Source organism: Opisthorchis viverrini (genome assembly GCF_000715545.1).
Source record: "Opisthorchis viverrini unplaced genomic scaffold opera_v5_320, whole genome shotgun sequence".
In the NCBI taxonomy this organism is placed as follows: domain Eukaryota; kingdom Metazoa; phylum Platyhelminthes; class Trematoda; order Opisthorchiida; family Opisthorchiidae; genus Opisthorchis; species Opisthorchis viverrini.
The window spans coordinates 539,740-558,942 of NW_008751978.1; the positions used below are offsets into that span (position 1 = coordinate 539,740).

Below are 19,203 nucleotides of genomic sequence, written 5' to 3' on the forward strand. Positions count from 1 at the left end.
TGGCAGCTATAATCACTCTACGAGAAGTACGCGGTTCTTACAGCTGAGAATGATGATGATTGTGCACACAGAGTCCACACCAACACCAGCCGGAGTGGTTGCCATTAAACAGCACGGAACAAACGCACAGTCAATTGAAAGTCGATTGAAAACACTGACCTCACTTTGACCGACCAACTACAGTTCTTAACTGACCGTGACAAAGTGACTTAAAAACCTTTTTATCGCACCGTTTACCGCCGAAACGGCTCCAATGCAAATATTTTAATCAGGCAGTGCATTTATGACTGTAATCGTCAGTCGAGACTGCATCGGAGACGATTATTTCTGATATCAGGTGTCGGACAAAAACACGAAGATATTCCACACAGATCGCGGTTTTGTTATCATTTTCAATGCATCTACATAGAATGGTCCAGACCATCGTCACCAACTGGCAGTCATTAGTGACAAAAACATCGAAAAACGGAAACAAGCTGGTGTGGGAATCGTCCCAAATACCAAAGTGGAAGGAGTATGATTGGCTGGGCCCCTCTGGATCGCATGTCATGCGCTATTAGGTTGGTATACAAACAATGACTCACATTATTGAACTACGCTAAGATGGAACAGTCCAGAATTCGACAAAAACGCTTTCTAAGATGCTTTTCAGACCCCCTATACCAGCCGCATAATTCTTGCCGTAGACATAACACCCAACTTGGTCGATTTATTGCAAAGAAAAAGCGATCGGGTGTTGTATCCAGTGTCCACGCACGACGTGCAAACGATGGTGAAAGACTGCTCCAACTAGGTTTCACCAGCATGACGATTCAAGATAAAAAACGCTTGGACGCCACCGTGTCCATAAAGCCATGAACACAAATAAATAATATAAACAAGTCGTTCAGCTGTAGCACCCATTCGGTGCCTAACTGCCATGCTACCCGAAGAAAGCACGAGGGCTGGGATGCTGCCAGGTTGCCCAAGCCTAGACAGTGAAGTCGAGAGGCATAGGTCGGGTTCGAACCACGGACGTTCCGGTCAGTGAATTCGCACTCTAACACAAATAAATAATGATAATTAGCTACAGACAGCGGTAAAGGGTGAAAGAATGCCTGTTTATGTTGGAGGAAACATCCGTAATCAGACCACTTTGCCAACTGTGTGCGCTTCCAATTACGCTTCGCTGAAAGAGCATCAACTCACGGTTGCCGGTAGATAAATGTGCATCCGTCCGGCAAGCCAATGAGCAAAGCCTATCAAGAACGACTCTTTTTTTACGACAGGAACGATCAAACCTTGACAAACATCGGGAAAGAATTCAAACAGCCTGCAAAGTGCGTGCGGAACAGTTGGCAAGACGAAACCCATTCATCAGCACTAACGCCGACAGCAACACCAGGGGAGAACACTGGTGCTTCACTGAGGTAACACGAGCCCGGAAAGGATCACACTTAAATCGTCATCTCTGCGCCGATCCCATTCCACTTGACCCAACACAAGATGGAAACGAGCTGTAGCAAAGCTGAAAAACACTACGAGGACGTTAGATGGGCTGGGGAAAACCTTTCGTTCCTGACCACAGCCGTACTGTTTCTGGATTCTTGCAGTTCCTCCGGTCGAAAAAGCGGATGTTAGGGAGATTGTACGCGAAGATGACGGTTTTAATCACAGTTTGTTTCGACATCTTGATAGATAGGATGGGAACTTCGAAGAACAGTCGAGCTGGCTAGAAGCGGATATTCAGCTAGCATACCTCGACGCAGTAGGCCGGCTCCAGAAGCTAACCTTCAGGATCGAAGTTGTTTGGACGAAACAAACAAATCACCCGGCTCGGACTCCCTCTCCCGCTCCTCAACGATGGGGCGGAATCCTTATCTCTTACGGTGCGTATAGGATTCCGAGAAGGTATCACAAGACAGATGACCATGAACCATTATCCACGTTTTCATGGACTCGAGAGCTACCTTTTGCTAACTATAGAGGCATGAGTCTGGTTCAGGTCCCGCCTAATTTGGTGACAGGTTATATTATGCGTCCTCCCACATTATCAAGAAGAAATCGGGTAAGCTGTGGTCCCGGTCGACCGGATTTTCACGCTGGGATTGACACTAGGTAGCCGACACATCCAGACAACAAGCTTAGTACTTCTGAATTAGAAAGCTCAGTATGAAGTTGGAGTGCGCGATAAGTTTGCCAATATAATAATGATAATACTCGTTTGGCCGTAACACCCATTCGGTGTCTAGCTGCCATGCCACTCGAAGGAAGCACGAGAACTGAGGTACCCTTAGGTTGCGCAAGTAGAGATGTGGAGGTTAAGTTCAAACCACAGGCCTTTCAATCGATAAGTTTGCGCCTCAAACAATGAGCTACCTCGAGGTTTGTGTCAATATTATGAGAGAACAGGATGGTGTTGTGTGGAAAAGTGTCTGCAACGTTCTCTGCATCACGTGGGGCTCAGTAAAGTTCAGTTTGCTCACTTTTTTAGCGTTGTGATTGATGCTGACAGAGTACTCAAGCGCTTCGTCCGGGTGGCATGAGTATCTGGATGACACTGTCTTCCTCAGTTCATCACCATCATCGACAGCATGACATCAGTGTTCAACACCGATGCTTCACTGTCGTACAACCATGATTTATTTGAAAGCCTTATTGTAAAGTAAAGGTGAACGAGGAAGGGACTTAGTGCTAGCTTACTACAACCATCCCGAGGTGCCTGTACCTCCAGACACTCACTCAGGCGATCTGGATAGAAACTGACAACAAGAACGCCATTGACGTCGGTTGGCAGCCATATCATGTAGTGTCTCCAACCAGGCACAGCGAGGATCACGTGGTCCCCATCCTGGAAGGCGAGTACCACCGACAGCACCCGAGCGTTTCGTGATCTCCTTCATACTCCTCTGCCAAGTCAAGGGTTGGCCACCTCTCTGTTTACGCCACTCTGAATTAGGCATGGAAAACAGCACTCTCTTCGGCAAACGATGGTTCGGCATACGTAACACATGTCCCAGCCAACGCAGCTTCTGGTGTTATTCTTTAATGGAAGTACCCGCTGCACAGACGAAAACGCGCTTTCTAACTGTCTCGTTACGGAGTCGCCTACTCCAACCCACACCAGCATCATAGATGCATAAGAGCATAGAGCATCATAGATGCAAACAATATTGAGTCTTTTACAAAGGAGATCACGTCTTTACGCGATGCGATTTGCACCCTCAAAATGTAAGGCACTGCCAGAAGACGGGGGAATACGCGAGCTCCTAAGTAGAAGGGCTGCTATCAAGTGCGGAAAAGTTCGGAAAGACTGCACTCCTATTTTCATGTTGCGGAGTAGCCGGCTAAGCGCACCCTGCATTCACTGCATTTCTTCGATTGTAGCTTCAAAAAATCCCAGGTTTTCGAAGAAAGTGCTCAACACTGACTACTGTACTGTTTAATAAACAATAATAATCGTCCAGTTGTAACACCCTTACGGCGCGTAGCTGCTATGCCACCCGAAGGAAGCCCGAGGGCTGAGATACCATCAGGTTGCTCGAGCCTAGACAGGAGTAGTCGAGATGCAGAGGTTGGGTTCGAACCACCGACCTTTTTGCGCTCTAACTACTGAGCAATCATCACCGTATTGTTTATGGTGTATGGTGCCTATGTACAGTTGGTCTTCCTGCACGATTGGGATACTCGACCTTCTAAAGAAGATGCATACAAGCTCTCGATTTTCGGCGATCACTGTCTCCGCCAACTGGCTCTAATCAGCATTGAAGTGAGAAAGATGGATGCCCAATACGCGACCTACTGAAGATGCAGTATTCGCTGACCAGTCATGTTCTCCGAATGTTTGGAGGGTGACTTTCTGCAAAGTCCCGACCGAACCGGAGACGAAGCTGTGGTCAGCTGGTTTCATGGCCTTGAACATAAAGCTGGCAGATTTCGCCCTCCGGGGTGTGAATAAGGCGACAACTCACATCGATGGTTGTGGACACCTCCCGATATTGTAACATGTCGCAGTTAATAGCGAGCCTCTATTTACAAGCTAGTCAATCTACTCTACGACGTCAGTTAACAGCTCTCGCCTGTTCTCTCAAAATGCACTTGTGATCCTTTCTTTTCGCCCATGCTTAACTTTCAGCAGCAGGAGGCAGTTGCTCACAGACTGATCAACGCTGAAACTAATGATGGTAATTATTCAATATCGATTGAACTGATACAGCAAACAGGAAACACAAAACTCACTGGCTTCTGTGATTTTTCAACCCTGCTTCCGGCCGGACAGGACATCTGAGTAGTCGGCTTTGTGGTGGTTCGTTGTGGTTCTCTTCGACTGGCAGGACAAAACCATGGTTTGACGTCTTCGACCTCATCATCCAACTCACCACTCTCATTTTCATCCGCCTCCTCTGGCTCCTCTTGGTCTTTATCGCTGGGATGTGGTGACGGCTCTTTGACAGAAGCAGGACTGGGTGGTGAGTGACTTAGACCGCCCATAAGTGAAGTGAGTCGTGGGAGTTTTGTTCGACTGATTGCCTGTGGTAGTTTTCCCGCTTCATCTCCCTCGCTGTCGGAAAAATCAAAGTTGCGTGGCCGATTGGTAGCCATCACCGGTTTGGAAATCACTGCCGGTTTGCTGGTGTTGCTACCAGGAGACGTTTTGTTGGGAACTGATGTAGGTTGGGTTGCGGAATCCGGACGTGAAGTAGAGGAGAGGGAATGTACTGCAGTCAGAGTAGGGTTGGTGGTTAGGAGCCCTGGGTTGGTTCGCGAGTTTGGCAACTTGGGCTGAAAGAGAGAGAGAAAGAATTGTTAATTCGTCCTTTCGTTCGCTAGTGTTAAGTCAAAGAATGGTCGAGCACCTACCGTCACGCATTAGGACCCGAGAAGCAGCACAAGCGATCAGTACGAACTACCAAATCAACCTGCCGAACTATTCACTTATTGGTTGTTCAAATATGAACCTAAAAGAACGCTCCATAAATCTCACAAGTCGTAGCAATCAGATTGATCCTCATTCCGTCATTAAGACAGATTAAAACGGTGACCTTATTATCACTTCAAACCAAAGATTTCTCCCCAGACAAGACCCAAAAACTCCTTTTTCACGTCTTAGTTACCCGACCAACTAATGAGTGTACATGATCGATGGGACCTTCTCCAAATTGCTGTTCGAGGCCATTATGTTCACGATACAGATGATCCTAAGAAGCCAACACAACAAAGTACACATTTAGGGGCTGTTTCATTTTGGGAAAGATTTATTTTCGATTCACTAGCAGGAGAAAACCGATTAACCGACAGGTTTCGAAATCAAGGAAGTTTTGTCAGTTCGCGAAAACAGAAGAGCTTTCCTCCTTTGTGACACGAAAACTCATGATTTATTGTCTAAAAAGAGTATCGTTTTGATTTCGGAGGGACGTGTTTCGCCATGGTTCACGGCGTGGGGAAAAATACGGCGTACAGCTATTTCACTCTTTTGAAGTTTCGAACAGAAGCTTGATTCTACCGCCGAAAAATCTACCGAGTTTACTTCGGTTTACAGCGAATACCTTCTGAAATGGATGTTATCTAGGGATGTGGATTCTGACGTTCTCTCGTGAAGAGACATCCCCATCAGAGGGACATTTTGCATTTTCCAAGGAGCAGACCCATCAGACTGAAGGGAGAACATTTTCCTACTCTCCAAAAGGACTGATCCGTTCCACTAAAATACGGATTTCTTGGGCTGCTGACTCAGATTTACTAGTCGACCGTGCAGATTCTTACTGTCGCTGTTGTCTTGTGCAGGAGGGCGCTGTTGCGACGGAGGACAAATGAAAACCAGGATCTCTATAGGTAAGACCAATTTTGATCTATTGCGCCTGCAGGTGGTCTAAGGTATCACGCAGTGAAAGAGAAATGTGCTCATGCAGAGCCCGGACCTCGCAGCGACTCCGAGCCGACTGACCCTTCTCCAAGATTAAGCCGTTGCAAAGTAAAGTACAGTAACAGGGTGAATGTCCTTGGTACTGTTTATAGAATATCGCATCACAACAGTGAAAATTATGCCGCGCAAACTTGACACAACCGATTAATAAGCATACTTTTCGCCATTTTCAGCACTATGGCGTGCCACGGTTTCAGTACGGATAGGAAGTAACGAAGCCGCAACATGGAAGAACGAAGCAACCTACGGTAGGTAGCTTGACATTTATCGAGTTTGGGCGGTTGTCCGGAAACAGGAAACATGCAATACGGCCTGAAATAGTCAACCTCGGTCTACGATTAGTATCAGTGTCTTTCGGAAGTGTACTCTTCTGGCGAAGAAAGAACGGTTGTTTTGTGGAGTAATAAGGATAGTCATCAATGCACTGGACGTACTGACAAACTGCATTGGTCTTTGTGGCTGTCTGCTAGTCTAACTAGATTTTCATCATCATCCGGAAAGGCGGCAGTTGTCAACATAAACGGGTCAAGGCATTCCGTATCCAGGTGATAGGTCACAGACTAGCTACCTTCCCATCGTTGCCACTCTGCACATGGAAGGCCAAGGTCTCCTCACACGCATAGTACGTAATGCACTCAGTGCAACATGTGGGTAAGCACTCTTCACTGATGCCACCCAATAAGCGTCGGACATTGTGTACGGTGAGAAATACTGGTGGTGATGGACAGACTTAGAAAGCGCTATCCTACAAACGCCACTCTGTAAAAAGGATTTTCCGGGAATGGCACTGGAACACGTGCGGATGTAAACCAAGGCCTCCGATTAGTACGACATAAAAAGCTGTGGCGAGGCACACTGTCTTACTCTCCAAGCTGTCCAATGTCGAAGGAGCAGGACACGTAGGTTCCAGTAACACGTATTGTGTGTGTGTGAATATGATTTAATGGAATGGTGATGCTAAGGTATCGGTCGTCCGATCAAATGGCCAAACCAGTTTTCGAGTTTACCACGGCAGGATTATGGAGATTAGGACATACCAGCGCAGCAGCAATAGAAAAAAATGAATGGGGAATTGACTTGGTGATAGTCTACCAAAAACATTCCCAGGTTTCTACACCTCCGGACAATCATTCAGACTCGCCAAATAGAAACTGGCAACAACAACTCTAGCGACATCGATTAGCAGCGTCTCTAACTAGGCGCGAAGTCATCACGCGGTACCCTCCCCGGAAAGTGAGTGGCACCGACAGTACTTATCGTCAATGGTGTTTTATTTGTTTCACATTACTGTGACAGGTCAAAGGTGAACCACCATATTGCTTGCGCAACTCTGGATTGGGCACGGAAAACGGCACGACATGCACAATACATTACCAAAGTGCCGCAAATTTGGGTACTGAACACACGCTTCGACTGAGGTGTTCATTACACAAACGAACACTTGTTTTCCAACTGTTTGATTACGGATTCGTTGGAACCAGCCCACATGTGTGACATTTCTGGGACAACCGTTATCGAGGACCTGAAGACATTTGAGTTCTACTGCTCGCAACAGCCACGTACCACAGCCACATAATAAAACAACCCGAAGGGGAGACACGTCCATTCAGATTCGAAGATGTCTGCCGCCACACAGGTTTCTCGATTCGAGCCTTAAAGATTCGGGCTGGGAGCTCATATGTCACCGTGCAGTCGACAAAACCGACTCATGATTCTGGGAATACACGTGATCTGATTCACAGAATGGATCGGTTTAGTGTTTATTACAGTCGCTAGAGTGACACAGATGGCATTATATAGGTGCGCAATGTTTGCAGGCTTGTTGTATTCTGATGAGGGGAGGGGACAAGTGTTTGAAGTAACTCAAAACAAAACCTGAATGGGCAGTGCAATTTTACATCAACAGAAGTTCCCTACGACATTTTTTCACAAATTCTTTGGTCCACAGCTTGATCTGACACGAAAACACGCTCTTGGTCACACATACTTGCCAAGTCGATTTGCAATCAATACCTCAAAGAATTCTGTCTTCTTGAAGGGACACTACTCGTAAGTTTGTTGAAAACTATTCGACAGCTGTTACACTACTTTGCGTTGTTGTAAAGCTCGTTCATGGGAGCGAAGTTCCGTGTTATCAGAAAACAGCTGGTCTGGACCAGAAAAGTCAGATGGACCTCCATCTTCTTGTGTTGTCAGCTTGATTAATAAATTCAATTTCGCTGCTGAATCTGGGAGAATTTTTGGAAGGCACACCCGACCGACTTTCGTCAGTTCGATAGGGCATGGTAAGTTCGACTGTTGCTGCGGAAACTTGGAACAGCTGAACACGGTCAACTTCATAAAGTGAACACTCTTTGTACCCTTGGCTTCGCAGATTCTAAACATGGGATAAGTAGAGTTCCTTGTTCAATATTAGCTACCCAGAAGTAAGCTGAAGATTTCATTACCTATGTCGCAATTCAGGATTGGTTTCCCGTGACCATTCTAACGCTTGGATGGAGACTGCAGCTAGCCGATTTTGATGACATTCACTCTGTCCGTTTTCGTCCAGTGTTCGAGAAGGACATCTAAGGTGGTATGTGGTGCGCCGACGACGTCAAGACTTTCAGTGATTGACCATCGATGCCTTCGGAGCATTGCCCGAGCCTGGTGAGAACACCGAATCAGTAATGTTGAAGTAGGTCAAATGGTTTCCGGAAGAAATAACTCACATTCCATAGGTTGCGCTGGCTTGGCCGCGTGCCCCGTGTGCCAGTCGACCAACTTCCTCGAATGGCTTTTTTCGCACAACCACGTATAGGGTGCGAGCGAGCCAGGGGAGTTCAAGCAATAACTTGGCAGCGAAGAATGAAAGCTATTACCAGAGAACTCAGCTGCACTGGTCATTGCCGTCTCCCTGGATGGGGATCGCGAGACGGGACATATTAATGGTTAGACATTGTCAGTCGCGCCCTCAATGACGCAAGTGCATCCAAGCTATTACCTTCAATGCGTAGCTCCCTTCCGAATCTCCACAATCAAAAATCCATTGACAACCCTGTATTTACTCATCAGCTACCGCCCCCAATGCGCAGCCGCCTACCAGATCATTGCTGAACGAAACTGTGACAGCTATAACCACTGTGAAACAAGTACGCGGTTCTTGCAGCTGATGGCGAGGGAAGGTCAGTTGGATTGGAGGTGTCCTCTGTGTTCGTCGTATGCAGACACGTGTTGTCTCTGAAGCTCAAAACACCAACGCCGAAGTAATCCAAAAAGCTGTATCCCCTGCCCCCTATCCTTTCTTTGTATCAATGTTTTGCTATCGATTGTGACACATCTCATCACTGTGATTGAGGGTAACATCAATTTGCATCATTCGTCGTCCTACACCTCCCAGTGCCCGCTCCGATCCCACTTTACAACGACTATCACCATCATTGACAGCAACACCAGAGGAGGCTTGACGACCGTGCATCCATGTCAATTGATGTGAATAAAGCCCTATGATGGGAAGAAGAAAAATGCGGGACTTGGGGCTAACCTGCAACTAACATACGATGTGCCTACATCTACAACACTCAGTTGGACGATCTGAACGGAGGCTGACGGCGTGAAGGCCGTTGATATCGGTTAGCCGCCATATTGTTCACTGTCTCTAACCAAGCACAGGGTCACTTGCAACCAAACATAGAAAGCCGACGACAGCACATAGACTTGTCATAACACGTTACATTCCCTTCTGGACACCCGTGTCAGACAACGCCGCCAGCAAGTACGTGAATACAAACTGAGCATGGTACTGGCGAACTTCAGAGGCATACGCTTCGGGGCAAGCGTATTGAAAAGAACCGGTCGACTCAATCGAATGCACTATTGAAGTTAAAGAACACCAATAATGCGAGGCACCTACATTCATGCTGTTGACCTAGCAATTGATGGATTGTGAAGATGTGGTCCACACAGCCTCTTTCCGGCCGGAATTTGCTTGCTGCCTACATTCATGCTGTTGACCTAGCAATTGATGGATTGTGAAGATGTGGTCCACACAGCCTCTTTCCGGCCGGAATTCTGCTTGCTGCTCTCGGGTCACGCGCCTTCGTCAGTCCACATCAAATAAGCGACACAGAGTCCGGGTAAGATGGAAGTAGGTCAATTTCTTTGGGATTGTCATACTCAACGCGAAAGCTCTTTTTGAAAATGGATGCGACCATCGACTCATTCCAATTGGTTGGGACGGACAAATAAGTGAGACAAGCGACGATTTGGAATTTCACCACCATCTTTAAACAAAATCTATGCGAGTTCGTCAGGACCAGCTGCGCAGTGACGGTTGAGGTAGAGGAGGCATTCGTCTGTTTTCGAAGCCGTTGGGAGTTCCAGTTGCACTGCCTATGGCTGAGGTGTACTTTCGACCGGGAGGAATATATGTCCGAGCCTCGAGTAATTTCAGTGATGTTTAGAGCCGAGATCCAGTGTTTGTAGACGATCGTGCACATGCCACTAGTGTACCAGCTACCATCCAATACACCAAGGCCTCCAAGCCCCTTAGCCTGCCCATCACCCCTCGTTATTTCAGTGGTGATTTACTACAGTCCCCCATTTCTCTTGGTGTGACATATTTCAGAAACTTATGCTGGTGTTCAAAGTCCTCACGACAGCATCAACAGGCAAATATTCTACCCTGGTTTAAATTCTCCACTGTACGCCACAGTTCCACTCTGTCCCAGAACACTGCTACCGTGCTTGAAATGGGGTCGCATTTTGATCCAGGCATACACATCAGAGACACCTTACATGGCCGACAACTTGCAAACTGTTTTCCGCCATCGGGGTTTTTCCGTCTCGCTTCTTATTCGACTGCAACTATTGCATCGGAACTGGTCGTTTCTGTTTCTCTTCTTAATCGTACAACCAAATTTTGCTCGTCTGACCAGGCCGGTCAAGTTTCTACCCCCATTCTACAAATTAACTGTTTTCTTTCCTTCCCGGTCTTGGGAGCACTACATCCTTTGCATTTTCCCCAGTTCACACAAACTGTTTAGAAGCTGAGATAATCGTTATCCCAATCCAACTCAAGTTATGTTTTTTCCAAGTAATTGTCGCACCGTTTCTACATATGGTCTCTAATGATAAATCCCCTCTTTCTCGGTACTTCGGATTTGTGCGATAACGAACCAAAATAGACACCGGGTCATAATAGCTCAAGAGACAGACAGCCAGCCAAACATTCGTACCAACGAGCTACGAAGAATGATAAGTTGTAGGTGCCGAAATATCTTTATTACTCCGAAAGGACTTACCTGCTTCGTTGGTGAGCCATCTTCTGGGTCCAGTTCTTTCTGCCAAGGGCGGGGATTATACGCAACCTAAAAAAGAGGGTACAGAGCAATGTGGCGGAAGTGCTACTTTGTTCGAATATCGCTAACCCCTAAGAAAACGTACCTGGTTGACAGCGTACCGCGATCAGGCATACTATCCGCACTGAGCCGATTTTGTTCTTCCCGACCAAACACTCATTGACCACGTGAAGAATCACGTGAGTAACTATCTCCTACATGAGTTTCGCTGGGTTTCTTCGGCTCTTGATTTCTTTGTGCCGATTCCAACCTGATGTAGTTTAAGTAACTGATTTTAACCGCATGGACAGTGGACGAAAAATATTCACTAAAAGCACGGAGTATCTTAGTGTTGGAGTCCTATGCATTCGCGCACTAATCGTCAAAAGAAACACCCCGCCTCTCCTCATTCCGAATGAGATATAGTGGACAGTTATGGTTTCAAACTAAGGACCTGTCACGATTAGTTGTTTACGTGTGCTTGTGTGACCCCAGTCGTCGTTCAGTCTACCAACAGGCCAGGCGGGTTATATGAGCGCGTGTCGATCTACGTATCTACGTATGGCACAACTGCCTTTGAACACCGAACAACTGGGGGAGATGTGCACAGTTAAGGAAGGGACAACGCGACTTGACTTCAGTACCCGACCACCAAAAGAGGGGGTGATTCGTGTGGCACGTGTGTATGGTCATTAGTGCGCAGGCACGCTATCCACCGGTGGCCTGTCGACCGCTTCAGCACTCCACGCTGGTCAATGAACGTGACGTCTGCTACTTTAGTCGCCGGGAAGAATTTCCAGGAGTGCAAATTGGCCAAGAGAAATCAGTACCCGTGACATTCAGTTCCTACTATAGTGAAACGCTCGGGGGCTGCTGGCCAAAAAACGTGTAAGACCTAAATTTTCAGTCGCTTCCGTTTAGATATAGACCATGAAAACCGGAGGGCTATTCACTCCCAGGTGGTAAGGCACTACAGCCAATTAGTTGACCCCGTCTATCGACGTTGTGTCTGAGTTCACAGTTTAACTACGCCACAAAGTTCACCGATCCGTATAATCGAGTACGGGCTTGAAAAATCACGTTCCCGCAAATCACAGCAGCTGGAAACACCTTAGAAACAATGTTTAGTGTAGTATGTAGTGTGACGGTTCCACCTATGTTTGTGTCGTGATGATATGTTTTCTCTATGTAGGCAGCGGATGATCAGTGTTGAACATTGATGTCATGCTACGCAATATTCCCACTGTCTGCTTCACGCATGCAGTCTGCTTACGTGCGCGTGTTCAGCACACCGTATGCGCAACCACATTGATGCCCGCTACTGTGACCCCCACCTTGCAAATAGACCTTGGCTGTCCCACTTCACTTGTAGTTCTCGTTGGTCCCGTTCCAGTGTTAGATAAGAACAATTCAGCATAATGGCTCTATCATCATCATCGGCATGCTTCACATTTGGGAGTAGCGTAGGCGATTGGCTTTTTGGCAAAATTTCAATTCGAAGATTTTACGGAGTTTACGATAGTCCTTGTCGGCCAAATCCAACAACAAGCGTTCAGCTGCAGCACTCTCTCGGTGCCTAGCTGACACGCCAGCCGAAGGAAGCACGAGGGCTGGGATACTGCCAGGTTGCCCAAGCTTAGACAGGGGAAGTCGAGAGGCGGAGATGGGATTCAAACCACGGACATTTCGGTCAGTAAATTAGCGCTCTAACCACTTGGGCCATCTCGCCCCATCCAACAACAAATAGTTCACCCTATCCAGTGCTGAAATTTACAGGCCGGTGCAACCGACCGAAACGACGGGCGATTGGTCGGCTAAGGATAGTTTTCGAAAACAACGGATCAAACAAGGTGGAAGTGTCCTAGCACGGATCAGCAGCGATAAAACAAACACCGTGACACACTAGTTGCTGGCATTTTCTCCGTCAAGGTTGATGAAACCAGGCTTCAGGATTACTCTAGGACAAATCTCTCCACAATGGGTTTTGAACCGTGACCTGAAGGTCCGTTGAAGGTTAGCAGTGAGGGGAATTGGCAGTTAGTAATTTCTTCACAAAGAAATAGGTAGGATCAAATAGAATCCAGGTGAATAAACCTTGCATTATCAATTAGTCACTTACCAGCCTTAAATGCCATTAACCGTCTATTGCAGAACAGAGCAGTTGCTTTCACAGAAATTTCGAATCCGCAAACTGCCAGTTAGTAGTCGACTTGGCGACAGCTGGGTTATCCGACATTTAGAGAGGACACTAGTTCAAGGATCGTTCAACGAAAAAAATATTGGGACGCGTGGATGGTAATCCATCGTTCGTTCTTGAAATTAATTCGGGAATGAGTGTAGATGCCATGGCTTACTTTGTCTACCTCGTTCAGAGACCTAGGCTCATTGGTGTGGTCAGAACGAGAGCAAATCAAGAAGATTGGCAACTTAGAGGGACAGAAATATGGAAGGACAAAAAAGCTATGTGTGTGGTTATGTGCCATTGTGTTCGACAAAACATGGTGGTCCGCGAGAGTTTGACCACCTGAACTGAACCGTAGTAACCGTTCAAACGGTTTTGGAACGTCGTCCCAATCAATATGACATGAAGCCAGTCTGTAGTGGTATTGTGGTGGCAAGATGTTAACAACCTTAGGACCTTGGCTCTACGACTTGGGATCTATCAAACAACCTGTGAACGAAAAGTGCACTGGGAGCACAGGATGGTTGGCCTACCTTCAAAGGGTAGGCCTTCGGGCAATTACGAAGCCGGAGTTGATTCCAGGTAGTATGTTTCACTCCTGTCATGTAAGTCAGTTTTCAATTTCAGGCTTTCGGTAATAAGCCAGCGACACGAACAAACGTGTCTCCAACAATGTGAACAGAAGAGATAGGCACTGATCGTATGAGCTCCGCCAGAACATCTAGCCAACATCAACGACTAAGAAACCAAAAGTGAACAAAAAAGACGAATTTTCAGAACCACCGGACGCCACTTACTCTTTTCCTTTTTCCGTTGTGGACAGAGGATGGCTGTAATTTCGTAGCTGGAAGTTCACTCACATCTCGAAAGGACTGCGGGGGAAATGATGTGGCTCGCGATGGTGGGATAGCTTTGCAAGTAGGGCTCGTTGGATTGCCCGAGGCGGAAGGGTTGGAGGAAGGGGCAGGTCTGGAATTAGGCAGCTGGAGTTCAGGCCTGACGGATGGCGGTTTTCTGGTTACAATTGGTTCGCGAGCAAGAGACGCCACTCTCGTAACTGGCACGGGAGGTTGTGATTTATTAGCAGATTTAATCCGTTGGTTAGGTGGAACAGGTTTGCCGGCAGGGGCCGTATCGGGAGCTTGCAATATCACCCCTGCTTGCCCTTTAGCACCGCCCTGCCGACTGGATGTATCAGCGGACCGCTTCCCCATAACTGTGACTGGATTAGGGGTTTGTGAAGTGTAAAGGACATTAAAACATGACGTCGAAGTAGTGCCTGTGATTACATGAGCCTGTATATTACCCGCAGTAACAGCAAGAACTGGCACATCAAATGCCTTGGGCGTTGGAGAACCCTCTGAGGCATGTTTGGTCTGGAAAGAGGCGACCGGGTCGGGGGGAGGATCGTTGGCACCTGCTGTCACCTTTTCTGGAGACTTGGTAATTAGCTCCTGACCATCAGTACCCGGAGTGAACGAAACCACATTAACTCGCTTCCGTGGGCTGTATATTGGTTTAGAGACGAGCGGAGTGGAAAATGTATTGGTGTTTGTAGGGGAAGTGTGGGTCGTCAATGGTTTGGTCCTCAAAATTTGATCGAATTTGATGTCCTGACTTGTGCGATTCGCGAACGTCTTGTACCGCACCTAGTTAGAGAGGCATGTACTAACATGAGCACAAAGTACGAGGAACGACTAAGCACGATTACCACGGAAAAGCTCACAATGAAACAAGAGAAGTAAGTTGACCCAACGGGCGCGGGAGAATGAACAGGCAGATAGTACCACTGAATACCTGGTCCTGCTACCTTACTTAGTGATTCTAGTAATTCTTTTAAAAGGGGTCACCAAAGTGAATCCGAGTAGCTTCTGTTTAGGTTGATGGTTTACACACAAGAACGTGGTTTAAAGAAAGTGCTGTTATGGACCCTCTGCAAGGTCGACCACTCATGATCAGACTACCATCATAGAAAATTCCGGTGGTCCAAAGTGGGGTTAGACAGAGCAATCATATTCAATTAGATTAAATTGTGTGATCTATGACAGTGACTATGACAGTGTGACAATGACAGTGAAGGTAGAGGGATGGTCGCATATTCAGAGTCTGTGAGAGTTCACACTGACTAGGGGAAATTTAAAACTTTAGACGATGGGCCACTTTTGGTTAACATGGAGCCAAGCACAACGAGAGTTCCGGTAAAAGATCACCAACGACTATGCACCGTTGACATGAGTATCATCGTCTTCATTAGTCGATGGACACCTTTGAAAAAGGATGCTAGAATGGCCAACATTATTGGTGGTGGAGTGAAAAGATTTCCGCGGTGCAGATGGTGGTTTGACGTGACCTTACCAATGCAAGCTGTGTTGTGCAGGTTTAACCGCTGAATTTATGATGGAAGTTCATAAAATCGAAGAACTGCTTCCGTGTCACATAGTCTAATATAGCCAGGAATCTGGAAGCTCACCAGTTTACTGATGCTAGGACCATTGCACGATGTCGGGTGCCCATTGACTGAAACATGGGTTCCAAACTTTGCGCCACATCGAGCTCTTGGAACATGCTTTCTGACAGCAATCAATTGTCGGGGTAATGTATTTTATACGTTGAGTGGCGAGTAGTCTTGGAGTAGCATCCGCTCAACAGCATGACGTCGCCATGTCGGTGACTACATCAAACCATTGGGACGGTGGGTCACTGATTTCCAAATCTTACATAAAGCATGCACCAGAGCAGCCAAGAGCTTTTTCATGCTCCGTCTCCAGGTCATGAACGGTTTACCTAATAGTTTCTCTAGTCGAAGTCCACCTCAGTAAACAGGATACGGTAAGGCGATCGATCATCTGGCATACATAGCACATGACCAAGCAACTGAATAAACCACAAATTGGTTTGTTGCAGGAAAACATTCGTTGCACTTCAACATTGCTAATTCGACTATAAATGTGAAAAGCTCCACAGACACCGATGCTCAAGAGCAGCCTTCTTGTGTCCCATGCACATAGCGGCCAGGTATCACAATCGCAAAGCAACGTTGGACACACTATTTTCCACTTACGAACTAAGGTCACATCGACCCGAGGTAATTAAGTTTGAGTGAAGCGGAACCGCATTTAGCGGCTCTAGCATTCAGTTTGTCGGCAATGCGTGACACTACTACCCAGACAGGTAAATGTGACTACTGTTTACGGTTTCTCTAGTATGCCTTTCTGCGTCTTTTATTTAGTGAACATGTACACACAATATCCAACATGAATCCGGTGACTGGTTAAGGGGCCCATGTGGAGATTCGAACCTGGGTATTCAAAACGGAATTTAAACATTTGAATGACGAGTAAACTGACACAGGGATGATTCGCGCATTCAGACAGTATATCAGTGTTCGACACAAATGTTAAGCTGCCCTACATCATCATCATTATCATGACCATGGACAGCACGACATCAGTGTTCAGCACCGACGCTTCGCTGCCGTATAACCATGATTTACTTGAAAGCTTTATTGTGAAGAAAAGAATGGAGGTGTACGGGAAAGGGACTTAGTACTAACTTATTACAATCATTCCGAGGTGCCTACACCTCCAAACACTCAATCAGGCGATCTGGATAGGAACTGATAACAAGAACGTCACTGACGTCGGTTAGCGGCCATAGCTTGCAGCGTCCTCAACCGGGCCCACTGGGGATCACGCAGTCCCCATCCTGGAAGGCGATTGGCACCGACAGCACCCAAACGTTTCGTAATCTCCTTCATAACCCTCTTCTTGGTCAGGGGTGAACCACCTCTCTGCTTCCGCCACTTTGAGTTGGGCATGGAAAACAGCACTCTCTTCGGCATACGCAACACATGTCCCAACCAAGGCAGCTTCCGGCGCTGTACGCATTCTTCAATGGAAGTAGCTGTTTCACAACCGAACACTCGCTTTCTAATTGCCTCGCTACGGATACACCGATACCAACTCACACGAGCTATGGTTCGAGCATCATCAACCTAACGGCTTACAGACTACTGTTCACTGAAATCCAGTCAAGCGGATTCGGTCCTGGGGCGAAGTACGATTCGCACGGTGTAGGCACCACGAGCCATCGCATTAGGATCATCAAACACCCGAAGAAAAAGGTGCGAGAAATCAGCTACCTAGGACGAGGGTTTAACTGGGGTACTTCACTCTGATTCCAAAGTCTGACTCACAAGATTCGAGATGGCTCAGTGGCTAAGGCATAAACTTCGGGACAGGATGATCCGCAGTTCGGGGCCGACTTAGGCATCTTAATGCTCCTTTCTAGGCATGGGCAACCTAGTGGTATCTGAGCCCTTGTGCTTCCTTCGAATAGCACGGCAACTAGGCGATAAAAGGGTGTTACATGTAAACGATTTTTTGCAAGACAGTTGAAGAATGTAGGGTTGTGCTCGACGATCTTCGTCGTATCTACTTACACTCCAACAGACGCAAGCTCTGAAACACTCAGACTTTTTTTTTGGAATCTTGTTTCAGCGGGATACGAGCACAGATGTTATGTTTGCTGGAAATATGTATACACAAGTGGATAGACTGGCGCTGCTGAGGCACAAGTTGATGGTTGTCATGGGCTAGAAAAGAAACACACAGACAACAGCAAATACCTGATGCAGTTATCTGCTTTAGGAATAATCGAGGCAACTTGTTGCCCTCCGCATATGAGCCAACCATTAGTACAGATAAACCACATCGCCATTAGCCATAGGTGGAGTGAGTCAACCACTAAACATGGCTTGTTCTGGAATACTTGTATGGATTGGGATCAGGCGCTTGTTCATCTTTACTTCTCGCTGCGCTTTTCAGGAGCACGTAAGATGCGCACACCTGGCGTGGCTATTGAGAAGTTCTTGGACCTTGATGTGAAACAAGTCTACCAAAACCATCTACTGAATTCCCGCTCGGAAAAGACGTTTTCTGACGGCTTGTTTATTTCGAAAAAGAGACTGTCACTTCCAGCAAAAACTCCACTGGTCACCTGAAGTTGACCAGCCTGATTCCCCAACCCGCATCGCAACCCTGGGCAGTGGAATTAAAACCCCTGACGGCTTCGGAAGTAAGTGAATGCATTTCGTCTCTCAACTATCACCGAGTTGCTGGACCTAAAGGACTCTTACGCACTCTGTTCAGCGATGGAGGTGAAATCCTGAATTGGCGCTTGTCTTACTTACCTGCAAAATAAATTGTTCCAGGTGAGTCGACATTGGTGCCTATTTTTTTAAAAAGGGTTCTCACAATGAGTGTGGCAATCACAAATCCCACTGTGATAATAATGGAAATAGCTACCTGAGATGCTACTCGAAAGTAGGGGGGCTGGGATACTGCCAGGTGGCCTAAGCCTAGACAGAAGTCGAGATGCAGTCAGTAAATTCGCAATTAACTGCTGAGCCACTTCGCCTCACTGTACTCAGACTCCTTGCATCGTTCACTTTGCAACATCTTGTGAGGAAACGTGACCGGAGAACAGCTAGGGGGATTCCGGCCGGGAAGCGACGGTGTGGACCGTGTCATCATCATCATCAACGACAGCATGATATCAGTGTTCAACACCGATGCTTCACTGCCGTACAACCATGACTTATTTGAAAGTCTTATTGTAAAGAAAAGAATAAAGGTGGATGGGGGAGGGACTTAGTGCTAGCTTAACACAATCATTCCGAGGTCCCTACACCTCCAGACATTCACTCAGGCAATCTGGATAGAAACTGACAACAAGAACGCCACTGACATCGGTTGGCAGCCATATCTTGTAGTGTCTCCAACCAGGCACAGTGAGGATCA

The 19,203-nt window shown here is 47.0% G+C and overlaps 1 protein-coding gene across 1 annotated transcript in view; it reads right to left on the reverse strand.

Annotated features, from left to right (window-relative positions):
* The window catches only part of T265_15013 (hypothetical protein), a gene marked incomplete at both ends in the record, with an annotated part of 63,333 nt that overhangs the window by 39,140 nt on the left and 4,990 nt on the right, over positions 1–19,203 (reverse strand). The window contains 3 exon segments of the mRNA XM_009176196.1: positions 4,219–4,761; positions 11,185–11,250; positions 14,200–15,051. Of these exon segments, the coding sequence (XP_009174460.1) occupies positions 4,219–4,761; positions 11,185–11,250; positions 14,200–15,051 (1,461 nt within the window).